At 42.7% G+C, this 18,223-nt stretch overlaps 1 protein-coding gene and 1 long non-coding RNA gene across 3 annotated transcripts in view; one reads left to right on the top strand and one right to left on the bottom strand.

The window, feature by feature from the left end:
* Positions 1-18,223, top strand: part of rxrgb (retinoid X receptor, gamma b) — a 60,618-nt gene that overhangs the window by 2,619 nt on the left and 39,776 nt on the right. Inside the window, exon 1 of one of the 2 annotated variants that reach the window (XM_079505238.1) lies at positions 7,219-7,374. The exons of the other annotated variant lie outside the window; for it this stretch is intronic. Coding sequence (XP_079361364.1) covers positions 7,344-7,374 — 31 coding nt within the window. The 5' untranslated portion in view covers positions 7,219-7,343. Of the gene's footprint in view, positions 1-7,218; positions 7,375-18,223 lie in introns of those variants that run through there. 2 annotated transcript variants of the gene reach the window in all.
* LOC306926033 lies at positions 1,591-7,659 on the bottom strand. Its single transcript, XR_013790358.1, has 3 exons — positions 7,429-7,659; positions 2,195-2,294; positions 1,591-1,672 (listed from the first exon to the last, which is right to left on the bottom strand). It is a non-coding gene; the product is annotated as an uncharacterized lncRNA (long non-coding RNA).

The following is an 18,223-nucleotide window of genomic DNA, read 5'->3' as shown; positions in this document are numbered from 1 at the left end:
ACCTTCGGCCTGGTGTTGACAAAAAGACAAACAAAATGGGTCTTCAGTCATATAAATTTCTCTATTCAAATCAAAATCATTCCTTCAGAATAATTCAGACAAATGCATTCAAGCAACATCTTCGCGATTATTAAAAGAACCTTTGCTATATAAAGTTCTGTACAGTGTGTACATCTGTAAATATACTGCCATGAAAGATTACACGCCTTGTAGGTCAAGTTGCTGGCATTCCATAATGCAGTGTCCTATGTAATAGATGTGCTAGCTAGACAGCTAGCTAGACAGGATGAGTTGTCAGAGGCTCAGAGCAGTGTATGGTAGCTCTGTAACAGAAGAAGCCTGCTCTTTCAAGGAATGTATTCTTAGACTCTGGTTCTGATTCTTAAATGGCATGGTAAAGTCACATTGGTGTGCTAAAAATTCAGTAGCAGGTGTACGACAGGCTTAATTCTTAATGGACATTTCAGATCGGAGCGATATTAACCTGAGGTGGACGTGGACCTGTTATTCCGCTTTTGGATTCGTTCTGGTCAATTGTGACCCACTCATTCCAATCTTAATGCCTTATAGGAAGACAAACACTAACAGAGGTCAACCATCTGCCTGCAATCTCTAATCCACGTTCATTATACGCCTAATAAGACATATTGATCCAATGGCTTTATGGTCTGTCTCAGGGATGATCGGATAGGGACAGTTATGAATTTTGTAAGCAATCCTATTTCATGATCCATTGCTAAGGCCCAGATTAGAAGAGTGCATAATGATCTGTATGGTCTGACCACACTGCAAAATTATAACAATCAAAGGCCTATAAGAAGATTTTTTTAAGGAATTACTTAATTGCTAACCATGCAGATGTGCTATGATGTATTGATAATTTTGACATGTATTTTTATTTATTTCACTGACAATGTAAGACTGCAACTACTGGCCACTCTATGTTACCTTACCTCAAAGTCAACCGCACAGTAAATGTCTGGGTGTTCATTTAACTGAGAGAGATGGAAATGGAACCAAATGGATCCCGTAAGTGTCAAATGGATTGATTCCATTTGTATTCTCTCTGACTTCATTAGGAGAAAAACAGAAAACGATAAAAAAACAATTTTAAAATGCTGTGGCATTACCTGCCCTCTTGCTATCTGCTCCCACAGAAGTCAACCAGTTCATTGTTCAGAATTATTCAGGTTCTGGGAGAATAAATGGAGGAGCCAAAACTATAAAAGATGTTACATAATGTAATATTAGAAAGCATCAAAATTGATTATTTTGTAACTGAATACATTAAAGATTATTTTGCCATGTGTATAATGTGTTGTGAAATCAATGAATACTTTGACAAAAAATATGTTTATGAAATAAAATAATACATCCACAGAGCAGTGCAGAATAAAAGTATTGCTTTTGCCCCCAAAATGTAAAGTATTTGTTTAGCTCTTATAAGCTGATGGCCATGCTATCTTTATGTGCATGTGGGTACGGTACTTTTTAGATGAATATACAGGATTTTGCATCGAAGACCAAATCACTTCAATGACGTGTGGAGCTCTCATCCTGTGTTGTGATGGCGATCTGGATTCTGGAGAGTCTGCCTGATTGGGACCTATAGTCATTCCACTCATCATGTTGATTGTGTGAAGCCTTCTCCAGACAGAGACATCAGATTAACCTGCAAGGGGGGCAGAATGGTTTAGAACATCAGTGGAAAATGGATTAGAGGGCTTTGGTTGCATTTGTGTTGACATAGGAACTCGTACATTTCTTTTTTTTGTAACCAGAGGCTATAGATGCATACCAGACGGACCACAGACTTATTATTAAAATATACAATCTTTATTGGAAAATGCAAAATATAAAATATGGACTTATATATAAGTAAATTATATATATATATATATAGTTGATTGATTGTGGCCTCTTTGATCATCTCTTGTTTTGCTCAATAATGTCCAAAATGTCAAAAGATAAAGGGGGTAATGATAACCACTAATAAATCAATCATGACTGCATGCCATTTGTACTTGTCTGACCCTGATGTCAAGGCCCTCAAGAAGCAATGCAAATGCCAACCAGTATATGTCCATTGATTGGTCACTGAATCACCTTGATTATCAATAATATTCACTCAAATGTATCCCAGAGTTGTGACCTAACGGTTAGTGACTGTATATACAGTATCATACAACTTTACCTGCACATGAAAGGCAAGCCTAGATGAAGAGAGATAAACAGCCTGGGGCAACTCCTCCCAATCCAATTACTTCTAGATCCGCTTCTGTTCACACAGCCCACTGCAAGGTTATTATAGGGATTCAACAATTAGGTAGGCATTACAAGCATTTAAAACACAATGACTGTATAATTACTCTAGTAGTTTGTAATGACATCCATTGGCTGACAGGTTGAGTGGCTGGTTTGCACACATACCAGGGGATTGTTTTTTCTTCCCCCCCCCCCCCCCCCCCCCATTATAACTATTACCACTCACCACTATCACCAGGTTTCTGCCTGCTGTGTAACTGTGTAATCAATCATCAAATGATTTAATTCATCATGGAATGTACTTTATCTCAAGGAATTATGTGGCTTGTGAATATGGTCCATAGCGCAAACAATCGAGCCACATGGCGTTGCGTGCAGGTTGTCATGACCTCGCCTGCTATGTATGGTGTCCTGAGATTGCTTCCTATGGTTCACTGAAAATCCATTCATGCTAGCAGCTAGTTGATGATAGGTGAGGTAACACTTGCATTTCTATGATTTTTCTTATAGTGCACATTATTGTTTGATTTTTACTCGGGACATTTATTTTTTAACAGTCGCCTGTCTGTAATGCAATTAGTCTCATTGGAACAACAGTTTAATAAAGAGATACAAATAATAAAAGCAAAGACTCAAGTCATGATAATACAGGAGTAAAGGCCTATTCATACTCTAGTTTTAGGGGATAAAGTGACCACTGTGGTTAGTAAAAACAGAGACAAGTGCTGGCTGGGGTGAGCTTATCACCACGGCATGACGTCATGTTGTAGTTTTCGGTGGTCACCTTATCACCTAAAACTGGAGTATGAATAGGCCTTAAGACAAAGGGTGAGACATTTTCAAATTTAGTCAATTATTGGGAGAGTGGAAACAAAACCAAAAGAACAATCTGATTCATATTGCACATGGCAAACCACCATATGTAGCCTACACATTCTAATAATCTTTGACAGTGGCTGGGCAGTCAAACAATTCTCAGTTTGGCAGATAAACATAATTGGAGCATCATATTTAATCATTTAAAGTATACTATAAAGGGCATTTCTGTGTGGAGTTTGCATGTTCTCCCCGTGTCCCCTAGGGTAGGTACCCTCACAAAAGCATGCAGTAATCCTGGTCTCTTAACTACCTCCCCCTGGCCAGCCGGGGCGCCTGATGGAGGGGAACGGAACTGGTCGGAATAACGTGTTCCTTCCACGCACTACGTCCGGCCGGGGAAACTCTCCCCTGTCAGGTGGAAAGAAGCAGCTTGGACTCCTCATGCATAGAAGGAGGCATGAGGTCAGTCCGCTGCCCCCCCAGGTTGGCAGAGGAAGTGTAGCGCCCAGGATTACATTAGATAATTTGACACTGGGTGAAAAAATGGGTTACAAAATCGTGGGATAAAAATGTAAGGTGGTAAAAAGTATAGTATAACAACTACTGTATAGTCTCCATACAGATTTCACTGCTTATTGTAATCTACTAAGAACAAACTTTGATTATTAAATTAATTCTAAATGTGCATCATCACTATCATGCACAAACGTCTGAAGTTTTTGTTTGTTTTTACTCCCATGCATATGCACTTTCTCCTGATTTTTGTGTCTCCTCAAAAATCTGAGTAATAGACAAATAGTGAAAATTGTAATTTATACCTCAACAAAGTGTGGCTCAACAAACAAGATGTATTTTCAAGAAATTCACTCAAATGAACATTTTCAACCAAAAAAGATTGAAAACATAATATTTGTCGAGCAACTCTTTTCGATAATATGCATTAGCCTTAGGAGAAGTGGATGAGAGGGGCTCCAGAATGGGAGCTGGAGCCACATTTCATCTTTTGTGTCCCAGATTGATGAGCTATGAGATGGATGATGTTCTCCACTGTTGTGTGGCATTGTCTTATCCAAGCCTCCACAAAGGGGTAGGTCACTTATCATCTCAGGCTTATGTATGGAGCTGGAGGCGGGGGTTGTCAGAACAGTGAAGAGGGTCCAGGCGGGTGGGGGTGGTGGGGGTCCCTCTGATAAAGCCTGATGATGGAGGTGGGCTAATGAGAGCAAAGGCAGATGGAGAAAGCGTCTCCCATGACAACCCAGCCAGCACCGCCACACCACACATATCTGGAGCCAGAGAGAGAGAGAGAGTGAGGGACAGAGACAGACAGAGCATCAGAGGAGGACAGAACAAGACCAAGAGAGGGGGGGGGGGGGGGGGGGGGTTGGGCTTCTGTGTGAATGTATGCATTAATGTGTATCTTTGTGTGTACGTTAGGAGACACAACTTCTCTTTGTGTATGTGTGCCATATGCATGCACACACACACACACACACACACACACACACACACACACACGTGCACAAGCTCATGTTGCATGCAACGGGCGTTATTTTTCGGCTTCTGTGTGAATGTATGCATTAATGTGTATCTTTGTGTGTACGTTAGGAGACACAACTTCTCTTTGTGTATGTGTGCCATATGCATGCACACACACACGTGCACCTGCACAAGCTCATGTTGCATGCAACGGCCGTTATTTTTCTTGCATGTATATGGATGTTATGTATATGAAGTACCTTTTTCGTGGCAGTTACTTAAATTCATATTGGCCTTTTTTGCTGCACAACTTGTGCTAGCAGGTGGCCCAGGTTTGTTAGGTTTGGTTTAGGATTAGGATTTAGGACATTGTTTGGTGGGAATGGTGCTGTGAATACAAAGGGATTAGTGCAAAGGGCTGCTTCATTGACTGTGTGTTTGTGTGTATGTGTGTGTGGAGTCGCGTGGGGGGTTGATGGAATCTGGAGGTGATGGATGGATCTGTTGGGCAGCAAAATAAAACGGTGGTCAACAACCTGGTTTTTGTAAAATAAAACATAAATAAATAAATAAATAAAAAATAATGACAGAATTATTATTCTTAGGTCATATTATACTAATCACTGAAATTGGTGCATTGTTTGATAAAACCAGAAATGTTACACATTAGATCCACAATAGGTTTTGGACCTTAATAAAATGTCCAATGCATGGAATGGACAACGAGCCGTTTTCTCCCAAATAAACTCAGCCTTACACCATCGGACCATCCTATACGTACATGACTTAAACCATGCCGCCATTAGTGGACACACAAAGAGAGATCTGACAAATGATCATTTTAATGTCCCTCTTTGACTTTAATGAATTTATACGTTATCCGGCCCTAATGGGGTTGGTGGCGGTGGAGGGGCTTATAGGGAAGGGGGCTAACAAATGAAAAGCCCTGATTAGTGTAGAATGAGTCCAGAAAAAAGGCCATTCATCTTGGTTAGCATCCTCCTGTGCTCTTTTTATGGGTCGCCGTTACAAGGACGGGAGCCGGGGTTGCGTGTCCCATTAACGGGGCAACGAAAGGCCCGCTGAGTGGTCAGTGGCCGGCGTTGACGGAGCGTCTGCCCGCTCCTCAGTTCAAGACTGTGAATGCCTCAGTGCGGCTTGACTCCTGAATAACCTTCTGAGGTACCGCAGGCTCACCCTTACATGACCCCACACTCTGAAGACAGATCTGGGGGGATTCCGGGGGGTCCTGACACCCGCACTCCCAGGCAGCTCCACTAAGCCTACTAGGTAAACACAGGGAGAGACCCCAGTTCAGTCCGAAAAAAGTAGTAGGCCTGCTATAACCAACATTTGGACTAGAGAAGGAGAAATCAAGAGAGAGAGAGGGAGAGAGACGGAGAGGAGGGGAGGGGGATGCACTTACTGCACAGTGACAGTGCACACCTCTGAATGCCACACATTGGCAGCAGTAGGCCTACAAACTATGTATCCACATTGTGGATATATATTGTGGATTCCACAATATATTGACAATATTACAGGATTTGACCGAACTTAAGGCTACACAAATGCATATAAATGTGCCTAGTACATCTTGTTTGTTTTAGGCCTATCAAACCAAGATATGATTACATTTACAATTAGGCTATTGTTTTAATGGATTTTAAACCTTTACAATAATAATTAACTGTCTCCAAGCCATCTGTGATTCAACAAAGATTGCCTTATCTACACAATTACAATTCTGTACAAAACTCAACTTTCCACAAGACGGACAGACAGACGGAAAGAAAAAAAAACTATTGGCAATTACAACACTCAGACTCTTCCAGTTCCAGAAATCACCATAAACCCGTTGTTCTCTGGTCAAAGTAACATTTTACTCCAGAAGATTGCAACACTGTACCGCCGCGAGGGAGAAGTTTCGTCATGATCGTGTTGGAGCTTGATATGGACAACTGTTGTCCCCCTCACTGGGCCCCTGACTGTGTAGACCTGGAGAGTCCAGATTCCAGGGCCCGGAGGGACGGGTCGCGGTCGGGCGTTTTGTGATTGGCTAGTTCGTTGTCAGGGGAACCACAGATTATTTTTTGGAGCTAAACTAATAACTGATTTATAGCCTACTTGGGCCGTACGAGCCTGGCTGTGATACCTCAGAAGGTTATTCAGGAGTCAACCCACACGAAAATGGTCATGGATGATCTGTATTGTATCTACATGCTCATGCTGTGTCTTATAAGCTAAAGACACACACGTAGATCTGAGTATTTATACTACAATTCATCTTATTCAAATAGTGGTTTAATTGACATAGTTATTGTTTGCTGTCTGTCTATTCTGGCTTATATAAGCAATGTAATTACACTGCAATTACACTGTAATTATTAATAATTAGGAGTCATTGTAATAACATTGCACAGGAATTACATTGTAATTACTATGCCCACAGATGCGTCACACGTTTGATCAACGTTTTTCGCTACAAAATATTTGATGTGATATTCATGACCAAACTGGAGGTATGTTTAGCCAGCCGTCTATGATTATTTACTACACGTTGTGTCAATCATCATATCAGCGGTTGCCTGACAACCAACCAAGCAACCAGCCAATCACAGCGCGGCCGTACCTCGGGGCCATGGGATGCAGATAGCACCGAGCCTAGTGGAGAGTTCAGTCGGGGCTTGGGAGTGGAATTCGCTGGGATGCTGCTGTGACGGAGGAGCGGCACTAAACTGTCGGGAAAACGAAGCAACAACTGAACTAACTGACACAGCATGGACAGCAATGATCCCTATTTACACCTCAGTAAGTAAACTCCCGTGTCCCGAGCGGTCGATTTCCAGCAGCACGTTGACTAACCTGTATGCCGGCCCACCAAGTTGTTTCGTGTGATTTGGCGTTGTGATTTTTAAGAGTGTGCTGTGCATTTTGTTCCAAATCCATGGCGTCTTTTTTTTCTCCTCCGAAGTGTGAAAGCGTCCGCTGACTTAAATCGCCGATTGCAGTCCTGTCTGTGGTGTGGTCACGTTATGTTTTATTCTCAAGTTAAACACACATGGCTTTGCAGTTGTGTATTCACACACTGAGAGAGAGCTGCGGCCAATGCAAAAGTCAGGTGATAGCGGGGCTGTGCGTTCGGGCAGGGTCAGAGGTTGGCACTTTAATTGCGCTTATGTAATTTATGGCGCTCGTCGCGCGTCTCTCCTAAACTGTTTGAGACAGAAACACAATTTATTGGTCTGGAATGGTCACTTGACCGAGAAGGGTAGGCCTGTGATCCGGCCTAAAGAGTGGTGATTTGTTCTTCTTTTTTTGTACCTTTTTATAACAAAGTTCTCGTGGAGATACAGACATGCCATGTACCGTACCGTACCGTACGGGACAGCGTACCAGACGCGCCCCGGCCGGGTCGGTGCTCTGCTGTCCTAACCTGGTGGATGGCTTTGACGTTTTGCTGTGCGCTTTTGCTCTGACTGGCAATAAAAGCTCACATCTGTGACTCTGCACTTGAACCAGATTAGATTCGGTAATAGAGTAAGATTTATGTTTGTGTTTTTCCCCCCTAGATCTATTCTAAATCTTTAGATACGTGAAGTAAATGGAACACATAGGCCTACATAACATAACACACCTTCACTTGACTATGCAGTACTGTACAGTATATGCATGTATAGCCTAGTATTGTGAATAGACTCGCTTTGCCGGTTTTTGCAAACCCTTCAATCTGCTATTCCGTGTGCCGGGAAGTTGGAGCCCTAGGCTCTTTGAGCTCCAGCGAGTCACACACTACATGCATCATTTATCATGTGATGTTTTCTTCTCTCCTTCAATGATACATTCATTGCCAAACCACTGCACCACGAATATAGCATGAGATTATAAACCCCTGCAGTGTGTGTGTGTGTGTGTGTGTGTGTGTGTGTGTGTGTGTGTGTGTGTGTGTGTGTGTGTGTGTGTGTGTGTGTGTGTGTGTGTGTGTGTGTGTGTGTGTGTCAGCCCCCCTTAAAAACTGAAGTGATATGTTTTGTTTAAAACAGCTCTATATTGTAATGGCAATCATTGCTATAGTCAAGACTATGGGTTTGTTCAGTAATCGGTAATCTATTCTCCCTGTCTTTTACAGCTCTTTATTACACAGAACACATTTTTATGTGTGTTACCAATTTAGTCAATCTGAACCGTTTACCATTTATCAGTTTAAAGTTGTGTAATCCCTTCAATTGCATTTTTTATGCTGTATCCTGCATGCGTTTTCTCTCCTGATTGTATAACATAAACAGAATGCATTTTCTGTTTAAAGAGCTGGAGCTGGAGACCCTGTTACGGAACAAATACACTATATAGAAATGGCTGCTATTAGAATATAGAGATATTGAACACTTATTTTAACAACAACCAAAATCACTTTTAAGCACCTTTAAAGAAATTATTAAAGACAAAATTGTGCCAAATGTAATGTCACAGAAATGTCTGCACCAATTTAAGGGTTTGAAAATTGTTTCCATAATGATGAATGTTGGTCTCCAAGGGGAATGGGAGAGACATCTGCATGGGAGAGCATAGGGTTCACAAGTTTGCATAAGAAGCCCCCTGGGCTACAGATTTCTCCTCTCTGCCTTCGTCTGTCTGTCCATGACAAAACATGCACCGTCATTAGGGCTCATTTAACCTAAACAGTCTATTCTTAGTAAAATGGACCTGAGTTGCAACTGTACTTGGCACCGCGTCTTTAGCTGATCTACAACCTCACAACCCGCCGTATACAGCATGCAACGCATTGTGAGCTTGTAGATCTGCTGTTTTTGCAGAATGTTTCTCCCAGATTAGTGCTGCTAGGGTTCAAATGGTTGACTGCGTGTTTGTGTCAGAACACAAGACCAGATATGTATATATTTGGCCGCGGACCCCCATCTGAAAATGTTTTGTTCCCGGGACCCCCAGAAGAGAAGATTATTATTATTATTATTTTTCAATGGGTGATGATTGTCATTGCATGTACTAATGCGGGCTGGGGCGGCACCTGTCAGCGGGGAGTGTTAGGCGGGAGGGGTAGGACGAAGGCTCTACGTACTCCTGGTGGGGGCTCCTCACTGGCAGGTGACAACATCAGAATCATTTGATCACAACTAAATTGGGGAGAAAAGGGGGGGGGGGGGAATAATTGGCTACTCTAAATGAAAATGAAAAAGCGGATGTACAAGCTCGCAGTATAAAATATAGATGAAGGGGGTAAAAATGAAAATGCTGTATTAAGACATTTTGCTGGAGAACTCCTGCATCGCCCCTCACCGGGACGTCCGGGTGGTGCAGAGTTAAAGTAAAGTACCTGGCTGCCCACCACCGTGGAGATACTGGGGTTCAATTTGTCCGAATGTCCGCGGTGCTGGGTTGGCGGGTGGGAAGCCAGCAGGTGAGGACGTTTTCTGTCACTGCACTAGCAACTCCTACTGCAGGATAGTTGGGGCGACTGTTTAGCAGGTAGCAGAACTGAGAGGGATAGCGTGTTCCTTTGCGTGCGTTCCACCCTCTCTGTGAAACTCCCTCACTGTCGGGTGAAAAGAAGCGGCTGGTGACTCCATGTGTGTCCGAGGAGACATGTGGTTGTCTACACCCTCCCTTGAACAAACAGTAGGGGTTGGCAGTGACAGGGACTATACACACGGGGGGTTGGCATGACTAAATTGGGGAGGAAATGAAAAATATTTTTTAAAAGCAGTTGATCAAAAAAGAAAACCAAATGTAATCTCAGCTCGAGTCAGTTGTAGACATTTGCCTTTGCTTTGACAAAAATGATTGCAATTATGAGGATGCAAACGCTCAGAATGTGTGGCATCATGTGGTGCAGGGAGCCTGCAGCCAAGGAAAAGCAATCTGAAGTCAGCAGCAGCATCCGGGCAAAAAAAAGGACGCCTGCCTGGTATCACGTGTGGATCGTTTCGCAGTCCACTCTCATAGATTTACGCTTTCCATTACCCATTCAGATTCTCCCAATGTTGTATGATTCTGCATGTTTTAATGCAGGCACATTCCGGGGTTTTAGCAGAATCGGCATTTTCAGCGTTTTGTTGTTGCGTTTTCTTTTATCACAGTGGTGAACACCCACTTTGCTGCTCTTTAGTGAGGAGAGGGAAGTCACTTAGCTCGCAGATCTGCAAGGTACTTCCTATAAGAAAAGCACAATGGTGTGTGAATGGAGAAAAAGAAAGGAAGAGACAGGGGACAGGGGGTAGATTAAGGTCATCTCATCGTATTCGTAATAGTACTGGACTGGTCTTAGATCATGTCCAATGCCTTAGTTGGGGCTGTGCCTTAAAGGCAACGTTAACAGCCCATGTTACTGTTCTCCACCATGGTCTGCATACATTTTATGTAACATGAATTATACCTTTACCAATTGCAGAGACTATAATTTGCATTCACTTGCACATTCGCCGAATTTGTTTCTTCTTTGGAATTTCCATGTATTTATTTATTTACTTAATATAATGGTTATACATTATATGTTTATAAATATTATATATTTTTATTTATTTTTACTCACCATATAATTATTATTCATTTCTTCAGTATTGCATAACTTAATACAGATTGTTGTGTTTGTTTTTCTTTTCATTCAACACGAAATCCGGTTCACGTGCAAATAAAGTAATTTATTTTGTTATAATGTTCTTTTTAAACAAAGGTTGGATAATAGAGTCCATTTCTACCATGGAGAACAGTCGTTCCTCACTTGAACATCATGTTCAGCCCATTAGTGATTAGCGAAAATATATTACACAATATATCATACCAGAGTACACAGTACAGGCGAGAGAGAAATTGTCTGTGGGCTGTCAACATTGTCTTTGACAGTGTGTTAGGAGGCACAAGCATAACGCACTGGAGCAAAACGACTCTGGTCTCATCACTTGCCAGGGTTCAGAGCCTCTTCCGCTTTGTGTTTGAGGAACTGTGCCATTATCCAATGAAGGCATTCTATTTTGCTAAAAACATTTATAGTCCATGTGTTGAATAAAAACAGGCTATTTGTATTATCGAGGCTATTAGCAAATTTAGCATATGCAGCAATTTAGTTTTTAGTTCTGTTTTCTATATAGTCAGCACTTCAACAATCCGGGACAAGGCACCGTTTGCGTCTTTGAGTAACTCCCAATTTTATGCACGTATTTGCACACACACACACGCACACACACACACGGACACACACACACGGACACACAAACGGACAGACATACACACACACACACACGCACGCACGCACACAAGGAGTCACGACACACACACACACTCACACAGACACACCCTCTCACAGTCGCAGCCAAACTCTAGATGCTAATATGGTCTTCCTATGTATTATATATACTGGTGGAAAATAAAATGTGACCACAAGATCATGTGACTAAAGGAATGTGGAGGGGGACCATTTGGCTATGCATACTATGAAACCCAGCCAGTATTAAGCCTGCTCTCCAACTGGCTCTCCCTGTATAGAACATTCCCCACCCACCCTTGTGAAGTTAAGTAAACCACACAGGTAGAGAGGTGGGGCACTCAACTGGTATTTGCTCAAGGATTCTATAGTTTGAGCATTGCCTCTGCATTGGCAAGTAGATTAGCACACAATGCACACACAATAGCTTTATTATTAGGCACATCTTAGGGAGTGTGTGTGTATCTGTTTAATGTCTGTTTAACTTTAGTTTAAAGTGTGTGGATTGGAATCCGCGGATAGTTGTCTTGAAGCATGTCTGTGTTTTTGTTTTTGTATGTATACTCGTGTAGGCATGTTTGTGTGTAACCATGCAATCTATATACAGAAATAGGGAAGTAAGAAGGCCATTCTGCAGGCTAATTGTCAGTAATTAGTCATTAGCGAATAAGGTCAAAGTTTGATTAAATTCCTGCTTTAATCAAGCAGAGAACCTTGCAAGGCCCGACTGTAGCTGTTTTTGTGCTTGAGCTGCATATATCCCTTGCTTTGCTTATTAAGCCATAACAACATGCTACACATGAGTGGATCTATGAGTATAAGTATATCAGTATGATTTTTCATTGACTAAATAGGCATTGCTGCCCATTCCACTGAAATTACATACATACACAAAATCCCAGTCTTTCCTCTATAAATAAGTCAACAATGACAAGTGACCACAGAAAGAACACCATGACCAGTGCTGGACTTTTTCTTTGTGTCACAAAATTATGGACCAGTGTTTGGTAATTGAGCTTTTTGCAATATATTCCACTGAGGACAGTTTTAGTGTTGCAACGTGCACCAGGACCAAAATTGGCAGTGAGAGCAGAGATACCGTATGAGGAACTAAACTAAACCCACCCCAGCTACCACTGCTGCAGAATGTGATACGGAAAGACAATATTCTATACCCTTAAAACTTTCTTGCCTTCCATGCTCTTTAACTTAGACAGGTTTAGTTAATACAGTACATGCATTGCAATTTAAAGAGATAACACCCCCCTAGAGTGTGTACTGATGTGATTAAAAAAACGGACTGGTTAGCAAACTCATTCATTAAAGTGATTAATAGATATGCAAGTGATGAAAGAAGATATGTGGCTAATCAGAGGAGCATGATCATCCCAAGTAGCGTCTAGCATTCTGATTTCAGGGCTACAGTATCTAACCACAAACTCTGCCCCACAGGACCACAATGCTAGCAACAGGAATCAGCCAAGTTCATTGAGTCTCATTAAATCTCCTATCCATCGACATGAACATGTTGTAAGCCTCGCTTGGCTATTTTGAGAGCCGAGTGCCATAATCAGTGCACTATAACACAGACAAACAACTGCGTGTACCCACTCACAGATACATGCAAGTTAACGCAATCTAGCCTCACAGAAAAGAGAAGGGGGGAAAAAAACATGTTTTCTTCTTCTGTTTTCTTTCATTTCTGTTATTTTCACGCCTTCACTGAATGTTCTAGTCCTTGAAAGTGTCCAACAGACATAAGATGTCACATGTTTTAGTCTTCCTTCCTGTCAATGTCATTGGCCACACTGCCAAAAATCACATTCATTGTCCAGTACATAAACGCTACCAAAACAACGAGGAGATAGAGGGAGGGGGCAAAACAATTAGAGGAACAATATTTACTGCTGATTTATCACTGCGTTTACATTCTGGGGCCTTTAAAAAAACAAAACATATTTGCAACTTGTTTAAAGCTGCAATCCGAAATGTATTTTAATGTATACTTTCTTGAGAAAGGAAGGCTTGACGAAGACCCAGAAGGGTCGAAACGTTATTCGTCAATAAAGTTCCCTGGGAGCTGAGATACAGTGTGCGGACAACCTTCCTTTCTCATTGTACTATCTCATTGACCCTATCTCTAATATATACTTTCTTATCGCTAATGTGCAAGGTAGAGAATGTTAATACAATACCTATCACATCTGCTTCTATTGAGAATTTTAATTTAGACCATGGTGACGGTTAGGACACCTAAAGGCCAATCCACACCAATGCAACCCCTTGCAACATGGAAACTACTTGCAACCATTATTCCCAATGGGAGTTGCATTGGTGTGGATTATCCTTAAAACTGTTTTGTTGCAAGGAGTTGCGACTATAGTTGCATTGGTGCGGTCTGGCCTTAATGGTTGACAAATAGTACTGCCTGTAGCTCATACACGCAATAACCAATAACCAAATTAGTACGATGAGTCCGGGGGAATAACATAAAAGTTAATATAAAAGTATATATCACTTAATAACACTGTTACAGCTCCATCCCTCAGTGAAACCAAGCAAAGTTTGTACCTGTTGATATTAGGATTTACAAACTGTGGACTGGATCATTGCAGACATGAATCTTTAAAGATAAGACGGTGAACATGTGGTTTTACTCATATCCCTGTGCTACATTATGTAAGCTCAATCTACTTGTGCTGTGCATGCATGTACCTCATTTACAAAGTCTAAATGGATAACAGGGTTAATTTGGTGGGTTCTATGTGGGCCATATGATGATACACTTTTATATAACGTGGCATAAATTCAAGAAGGTCTTTATTATTTTAGATGCTCTCCAAGGGAGTTGTTGGGCCTGAATGACGAGTTCTGCGTAAACTTAATTTATATTCCATTGCGCAATGATGTCGTTTTGGCAAAACCGACAGTCTTTTTGGTCATTTATACTTTGTAGTTCATACTACGAAGTATAAATTAGGCTTTATCCTTTCTCCTCCGCTTGTGTGCTCCCATGGGCTCTTGCCAGGTTACTGTCAGTGGAGAGATCTGGTTTCAGATGGCTATCCCTCAAGCTCCACAAGTGCTGTATAGACATATGATATAGTCCCTTGCAGGTGCACCGTGCACAGCACGAGAAACCGTGTCTAGTCATATATATGTAAAGTAGCAACATACTACTCGCACTATAGCACACCTATAGTTTTAGGGTAATATAGAATCTGAACACAGTTCAATAAATTGCCATTTTGATCATGTGTGTATATGTGGATTGCCTTTCCTTTCACTTTTTAAGAAAACTAGGGCGGGCATAGCCTCGTAAACCCAGACGTTTTTATTTCCAGGGACCTGGAAAGTCTGGGGCCGAGTCCACTTTAATTCGGCATACAGTAGCGCAAATGTCACTCACTCTCTTCTGATTTCTGATCGTCTGCACCTTTGTTAAATTGGCGCACACATGCACACACGTACACACGCACACACTCCTCTGTCTCTGTCGCTCTAATGAATTAGTCTCATGTCCAGCAGCTGTGCCTAGTTTCTCCCGGCGGATCCTGCCGGGAGCTGCCTGTGCCATAAAAATCAGACCCATCTGAAGTGAGTGGTACTGTACTGTACTGTACTGTACTGTACTGTACTGTACTGTACTGTACTGTACTGTACTGTACTGTACTGTACTGTACTGTACTGTACTGTACTGTACTGTACTGTACAAGCCTTCCTCCCTGCCCTGTGTGTGTATGTGTGTTAGGCTGTGCAACAGTGACACTTGGTGGTGAACAAACGCTATAACGCTATTTTCGTGCTCGGACACAGCCAGGGTCAGACCCAGGGACAGACAGACCCAGGGACACAGCCACACCCATAGCTGTCTATAGGAGTGGTTGCACCACTCAAAAAGCATAGGTGATTTCCAGTCTAGGGCGGGCATAGCTGAATGGGTAAAGAGGACATCTGGGAAAAAGAAAGTCCCGGGTTAGATCGATTTCTATGTCTCGAGGTGTCTATTGAGCAAGATGCTAAACCCAGAGTGCTCAATGTGACCACCTAAAGCTGAAACTGAATTTCCCCCGTTGGGATTAATAAGATCTAAGTGGTCAACACACAGGTACCATGATATATGCTCTCTCATAGCCCAACTTCATTCAACCCCTATACCAAGTGCTCTAGATTGTACGTTTGGTGCCCAAGGCACATCCGTACCACAACATCGCCTCTATAACACGTCATCACTTTCATCACCCTGTAAATGTTTATTTTTATTTACAAATGCCAAACATTGTTGTGTTTATTATCCTTGACGTTTCCCTGATAAAAATGTAGCATGTGTTTTGCTTTTGTGACGTCCAATCAAAATATTATATTTTTAAATATTTAGTTAGTGTATAGAATTGGCTCTGTATTGGGAGTGGGACATGAGTGTGCTCAAAGTACTGATATAGTAAAAATAATAATTTGTAACTTTTATATAGTTATTATTATATAGTGTCTCAGTACACCGTTAGTATCATGAAGACCTTGACTGATAATGTAAAACTATTAATAAAGGTCAGCTTAGCATAAATGTACCCCAGGGTCAGTGTTGAGCTTTATTTAGTTTGCTTGATGGTTTGTCATGTATTGTTCCCCATTGCCTTTAGAGTGTATTTTTGGACTCTTTGGCTCTGGATTTTACTTCGCTACAGTACGTGTTTGCTTAACCATCCCAGAGCATTGAAATAGACAGTTCCTCACTTCCTGGAATGCTAGGCTTTTTAAACACACACACACACACACACACACACACACACACACACACACACACACACACACACACACACACACACACACACACAGAAAAGAGAAAACACAAATGCATAAACACACAGGCAATGTTGCACTGTTTTAGCTTTAAGGCACTTATATGTAGGCAGTGTTCAGCATATCAGTTAAGCACTAATAGGCATGTATGCAGCCGGGCAGGCCCAATTACTTTCTTTCATATCAGGGAATTGCAGATAGGTAGAATAGAGAGGAAATAAACATGTTTAGCCTCTGGCTAGTCCATGTTTCTCCTTTTGAACTAGTAAAGATATGAATATCCACCCAGAGAGCACTTCCATACCGCATCAATACTAAAAATATGGTCCTCCTCGCATGCAGTATTTTGAGTGGTGCAACCACTCCCTTACGGAGCTATGTGTGTGGCAGGGTGGGTGGCTGGCTGGGTGGGTGGGTGGGTGGGTGGGTATGAGCACGGAAATAGCATGGTTGTTTTTCACCACCTACAGTAGAGGGACCCTCATACGTCATTTCTCAACCGTTTCGGACGTGGGGCGGCTCGCTGGAATCGGCCCGCCCCCCTGGGCGCATTTCTGGATGTTCCGGGGACCCCCCCCGGGGACCCCCATATGGTAACTCTCATTTATCTACCGTTTTGGATGTGGGGCGGCTCGCCGGAACCGGGCCGGCACCCTGACTGTGGTCCTGTGGGTCTGGAACTTCCGGGGACCCCCACACGGAGTTGCACCACTCACTTCACACGGGTGTAATTTCTTTTGTAAAAAGGCTAGCATACAAAAGGTCTAGCCTATCACATACTCCATAGTCCACAGTAAAATCACTGTCTCTCCCAGACCCCTTAGTGTTGTCCCCCTCTTCTCATGCTCTGCAGCCGTGATCCCTTTTAAGAGAGTAACTGGACACTACTGATCTTACTGTATTCTTAAGTGTCATCCCAACCCACCCTGTCTCCCCCTCCATACTGCCAGTCCCCCCGCCACCCATGACAAACACTCTGCCACCACAACAGGTGTCTCTGTGCAGATAGTTTTACCAACACCCAGCGTGTGAGAGAGGGGGGGGGAGTGGGTGGACAGAAGAGGTGCTGATCTGTGCGGCTGCCGGGCAGCAAGTGGTTCCTGTGGGATTGATTGCCGGAGGAGGATAATCTGGGTAATCCCATAAACGACGCAGGCGTGGGCGTGGCTCCACCTCCCCCTCCCCCCTCTAGTTCACTCTGTCCATGTTATGTCCTGCATGTCTGTCTGGTCATTGGCTTCTGTCGTCCAGGGGGCTCCGCGTGGTGCGCAATTTCACTTTGTCACCAGGCCAAGGCAAGGCTCCCGTCTCCCAGTTGTGAGTATTTGGCAGCCTACCTGGTCCCACACTTCATCCAGAAGCATGTGGCATGCCACAGCTTCGCCTGTGTCAGAAGGACGCCCTGAGAGGGAGTCGGGTTATGGCCACTGTGAGTGAGTAGTCAGGTTTTGTCCTGAGTCCATGTGTTGTCTTTCCGTTTCTCTGTTTGTGTCTGAGCTCCCCAGAGAACTGCTAATCAGGGATTGGATTCAGTCTGAAGGCAGCTGAGACTGATTGTACTATAGGAGGATGCGACTGTCTGTTCCTCCGTTGCAGCCACTGCTGTGATTTTGTGGTTGGGAGAAACCCAATGCTTGCTGATAT

This window comes from Electrona antarctica (genome assembly GCF_951216825.1).
Source record: "Electrona antarctica genome assembly, chromosome: 7".
Lineage (NCBI taxonomy): Eukaryota > Metazoa > Chordata > Actinopteri > Myctophiformes > Myctophidae > Electrona > Electrona antarctica.
This window is presented reverse-complemented; position numbering and strand designations above follow the sequence as displayed.